This window comes from Octopus sinensis, linkage group LG3, assembly GCF_006345805.1.
Source record: "Octopus sinensis linkage group LG3, ASM634580v1, whole genome shotgun sequence".
Taxonomy (NCBI): Eukaryota; Metazoa; Mollusca; class Cephalopoda; order Octopoda; family Octopodidae; genus Octopus; species Octopus sinensis.
The window spans coordinates 24,079,308-24,085,307 of NC_042999.1; the positions used below are offsets into that span (position 1 = coordinate 24,079,308).

At 34.0% G+C, this 6,000-nt stretch overlaps 1 protein-coding gene across 1 annotated transcript in view; it reads right to left on the bottom strand.

The window, feature by feature from the left end:
- Window positions 1-6,000, bottom strand: part of LOC115209196 (neurogenic locus notch homolog protein 1) — a 109,250-nt gene that overhangs the window by 42,427 nt on the left and 60,823 nt on the right. Inside the window, 6 exon segments of the mRNA XM_036501643.1 lie at window positions 84-194; window positions 1,857-1,967; window positions 2,707-2,817; window positions 3,961-4,071; window positions 4,212-4,322; window positions 5,602-5,712. Coding sequence (XP_036357536.1) covers window positions 84-194; window positions 1,857-1,967; window positions 2,707-2,817; window positions 3,961-4,071; window positions 4,212-4,322; window positions 5,602-5,712 — 666 coding nt within the window.

The window sequence follows — 6,000 nt, forward strand, 5'->3', positions numbered from 1 at the left end:
TGCGTGTTTGCATGAGTGTAAAAGTGTTTCTGTTATGAAGAAAGCCACAGGGGCCGAAATAAATATAAGGAATTCATATTCACCAATTTCACAGTCCTTTCCTTTGAAGCCCTCTTTACATTCGCATTTGTAATCCTCTCCTTCGTTTGTACAATCTCCTTCATTTTGACACGGCTCTCTATCGCAGGGGATAACTAAAATATTACATAAATATTTATATATATACATACATATATAATGCAAATATTATGATAAAGAAAGAGTTTATTACATCAATATATATATATATAAGTTCAGCAAAAATTAGATTTGAATGAATATATATATACTATTCGATGATAGTAATATATATATATATATACTATATTCGAATGATAGTATATATATATAATATATATACTATTCGATAATATATATATATATATATATATATACTATTCGAATGAATAGTATTTAGAATTGCTCAATGAATTTTCCGTGTAAGTTTGGAATTATATTCCCTATTATTATTATTATTATTATTATCATTATTATTTTTATTATTAAATATATGCCCACTCGTATGCCACCTACACTTATTTTATATATATATATATATATATATATAGCATCCGAATCTCTCACAAACACAATCTACGGTTTCGAGAAGGGGAAGGGTACATTGTGACATATAGTATTTAATACACAGTACCGACAGTTAAATGGGGTGGAGATCACATCTTGAAAGACCTTGATCTTCTTTTGTCTGTCTTGTACAGGCTGATTTCGCAAAAACAATAAAGTTCTTATAATCTCTCCTTCAACACACATAGCAGACAGATGCAGAAGTAAAAATTTCTATATTCGAAAATGAATTGTGTGACGAATTTAGCAAATGAAGGCACTAAAAATATTTATTTTCGGTAAGTATCAGCTGCATACAACATACTGTTATCTTTTACCTTTTACTTGTTTCAATCATTGGATAGCGGCTTTACTGGGATACAGTATTGAAGGGTTTAGTCTGAGTCTAGTCCTTATCCTATCGTTTTCCTTTGCTATGTTACCGCTGTTATGGATCGTAAACAAACCAACGCAAGTTGAGAAACGGTGACGGGAAACACATAGATAGATAGATAGATAGATAGATAGATATAATTTATACACGATGGATTTCCATACCCATTCTTATTTCTTTATTGCCCACAAGGGGCTAAACATAGAAGGGACAGACAAAGGGATTAAGTCGATTACACCGACCCTAGTGCGTAAATGGTACTTAATTTATTGACCCCGAAGGGATGAAAGGCAAAATCGACCTCGGCGGAATTTGAACTCAGAACGTAACGGCAGACGAAATACCTATTTCTTTACTACCCACAAGGGGCTACACACAGAGGGGACAAACAAGGACAGACAAACGGATTAAGTCGATTACATCGACCCCAGTGCGTAACTGGTACATTTTTAATCGACCCCGAAAGGATAAAAGGCAAAGTCGACCTCGGCGGAATTTGAACTCAGAGCGTAACGGCAGACGAAATACGGCTACGCATTTCTCCCGGCGAGCTAACGTTTCTGCCAGCTCGCCGCCTTCTGTTTTTTTTTTGTTCAAGCGGATAGCCGCGCACTTCATCGACGGACGAGCTGAGTGAAGTGATCCCCCGTCCATACCCATTCTGTCTACCAAATTATTTTACAGGTTATTGGTCGCGACAGATCTAATGCAAAGAAACATTCAAGGTACCGCGCAGTGGGACTGACCCGAAAACCACGTGATAGGGAGGCTTGCTTCATAACCACACAGCCATGGATACATTCAAGTTAAAATACAATTATATATTGAATATTACATAGTAAGAATTAAAAAACAGTACCATCAGAACAGGTCTCTCCGCTATATCCAATTTGACAGTCACATATGAAATTCGTTGCGTTGTTTTTACATAGGCCGTTATTCAAACACGGATTCTTGTCACATGGAGATACTGGAAAACGAAAGACACATTATGGCCATGTATTCATGTATAACTAATCATACACACAAATCACATATATTTCTGATTAATGTTGCATAAATGCACGTATGTATGTATGTATGTATGTATGTATGTATGTATGTATGTATGTATGTATGTATGTATGTATATGTATGTATGTATGTATGTATGTATGTATGTATGTATGTATGTATGTATATATAAGTGCAGATTTGTATTTTTTGTTTTATGTATGTATTCTCATGCATATAGTTGCATGTCTAGACATGCTCATATATATATATAATATATATATATATATATATATATAAATGATAGCTTTCTGTATATATGTGTGTGTGTGTGTGTGTGTGTGTGTGTGTGTGTGTGTGTGTGTGAACTCTCTTGTGTTTTTAATTATCTAAATTTCGTTTTTGGATTTGGTTTGCAATATTCTTTATGTGAGTTCGTGTGTTGAAGCATATTCTATATGTCTGGGGAGAGTTATTTTCTTTTTGTGCCTTATAATTTAACACACTCACCGGTAAAATTTACATCTTAATCTTGAGAAAAGCCTTGCCTATCTTCAGTGTTCCACCAACAAATTGTATCAGTATGCATGTATGTGTATTAGAATGTATATGTGCTTATACGCGTGTGTTAACGGTGAGTGTAGAATTTTAGTGATAGTGGACGAAACGTATTTGGAAGTAATATTGCACATATCTAGAAAAGCGAGTTTTCTTACCGACTGAACAATCATTTCCTTTGTATCCTTGTAAACATTCGCAAGTATAATTTTCTCCATGGTTTGAGCAAATGCCGCCATTTTGACACGGATTACTACTACAAGGGTCGACTAGTGAATATAAAAGGAGAAATTATCAGTTAAATATTTCAGTATTAATACAACACTACTTTTATGGCTCTAGATGTATATATAATTTTATTGGTTAACTTAGACATATACGTACATACATACATATATATATACACATACATACATATATACATACATACATACGTACATACATTTACACACATACATACATGCATATATGTATATACATATATATATATAACATATATATAAGCATATACATATATATATATACACACATATGTATATATAAATAACTACAACACACACACACACACACACACACACACACATATATATATATATAATACAAAAATGGGAGAAGAACGCAAAACATCCAGACAGTTAGGTGAAACCAAAAAAGGAAAACGAAATATCCAGACAGACGATACAAGGAAAACAAGGACAGATCATTCGGAGTTTTCTATCCTCAGTCGAGTTCCAGATTATCTCTGCAATTTCGGCTGGTTATACTCGTTATATATCAAGGTGTCAAATTATCCTGGAGATTCAAACATGAATTTGTTGATTGCTGTTATACAGTATTTTATCATCGGGAAACATCGTTAATGTGTAATTTCTCGCTGTTTTGCGTGCAAATCATGAAGACTCCACTAGAGTGGATGCAAGCACTAATATATGATTTCTAAAAACATGTGACATACTAATAAAAATCTGTAAATATAAAACCATCCAGATTTCTGAGTACTTATTTCTTCTAATATATACAATATACAATACCTGTACATCATCTCCAACCCATCTAATACACACACACACACACACACACACACACACACACACACACACACACACACACACACACACATATATATATATATATATATATATATATATATATATATATATATATATATATGTATGTGTGTGCGTATGAGTGTATGTGTGTTCGTATATGTATGTATGTTCACGTATGCCTGATTCATGCATGCAATTGTATGCATATGAAGATAGCTACATTTGCCTTTACGTATACACGCATATGTATATGTATATAACATCTGCATGTATGTATGCATATATTTATGAACGTATGTTGTGGATTTAGACGACTTTTGAAATACCACAACTGCAATATACAATAAGTAATCGTGTACTCACCAATAGAACACGTAGGGCCTCTAAATCCAAGATTGCAGTCACATGTAAAATTACTTCCCCTATTGAAACATGTTCCTCCATGTTTACATGGGTTGCTGCTACATGGGTCAACTGCAATTAAATGTGAATATTTATGAGTTTAATATATCAAATGCAATAATTTTCTATATCAAAGCCAGTTCTGAAAGTTGCTAATAATTCTAACGGTTTTAAATCGATGTTACAAAATAATTTTAATTAATTCTACTTACTTATTGAGCAATGTGTTCCCCTATAACCTGGTTTGCACTTGCATTTGAAAACAGATCCGTGATTTGAGCATTTTCCACCGTATCGACATGGACCGCTGCTACATGGGTCAACTATAATGCATATATTTATTTACAAAATGAGAATTTTGAAACCGCAATAGACATAAAATACTTCATTTTTAACTCTAGAACTCGAACTACATAAAGATTTAAATAAAAGCATGTAGAATATTGGGTTAAAACTCCTTGGATGGAAAACAATTCGTTGGTTACTCATGGGACTCAAACCTACATTTATGAATATAACAACGAAACCGCTCGAATTGTCTCCATCCACATTAAAAAGGTTTGCTCTTAACTATTTCTTTACTACCCATAAGGGGCTAAACACAGAGAGGACAAACAAGGACAGACAAACGGATCAAATCGATTATACCGACCCCAGTGCGTAACGGGTACTTATTTAATCGACCCCGAAAGGATGAAAGGCAAAGTCAACTTCGGCGGAATTTTAACTCAGAACGTAACGGCAGACGAAATACAGCTACGCATTTCGCCCAGCGTGCTAACGTTTCTTATTTCTTTATTGCCCACAAGAGGCTAAACATAGAGGGGACAAACAAGGACAGACAAAGGGGTTAAGTCGATTACATCGACCCCAGTGCGTAACTGGTGCTTAATTTATCGACCCCGAAGGATGAAAGGCTGAAAGGCAAAGTCGACCTCTGCGGAATTTGAACTCAGAACGTAACGGCAGACGAAATACAGCTTCGCATATCGCCCTGCGTGCTAACGTTTCTGCCAGCTCGCCGCCTTAAGGTTTGCTCTTACCATCGAGAATGGAACTTCGAGAGATATGAAGTAAATAATTTAAGACGGTGGAACCTGAAGCAAATGAAGGCTATAAATAATAGCATGAAGAAGGTTAGGTGAATAAAGACATTTTGGATGGAAAAAATGTCCAGGACTACCCATGTAACTTGAACTCACATCTATTTTAAAAGCTTTGTTTTTACTAGCGAGAACTGTACATTGTTTACATGGTAAGAATTTAGAAAGTTTGACATGAAGAAAATTTGAAGTCTTGCTTTGTTATAATAGTAGCACAGCTATGATATTCACAGAAAATGTGGGTTCGCGTACAACGGGCAGCATTCAGCTTTTTCTACCCAAAGAGTTTTCTAACTCAATATTCTACATGCTATCACTTATAGATCTATTTACTTCGAATGGAACCATTAAAAAGATTATATATTCATCTAAACATGACTGGAGTTCTTTACTTAAGATTGAATTAGTAAATGACTGAATAAAATTGCAATAGATAATGTGAAACATAACAAAAAAATTTTTTTATCGTTTTAAATGAGAACCAAAAATCTCTGCTTACTAATTGAACACGTAGGTCCCTTGAATCCTGGAAGACATTGACATTCGTAATCTGATTCTGTGATACTACATGTTCCGTTGTTTTGGCAGGGGTCACTGTGGCAAGGGTTGACTAAGCATAGAAAAAAAAGAGTATTTTAGGAATATATCATTTTTGTTTCTTCTCCGGGGTTTATGAGAAAATGATAGTATAATCAAAGATATACTTTATTGCAGTGTATATTTTAAACTTAAATGAAAAATATCTCGAATGATTAGTAAAGCTTAATGACGATAATATGTTAATGCTAATTAATGTTAATATATTAAATTGCTAATTGAAGATACTACATTAATACCAGAAATATCACTATATATGTATTTCTTTGTCATCATGATTCCATTATGGCTCTTGTGGGGT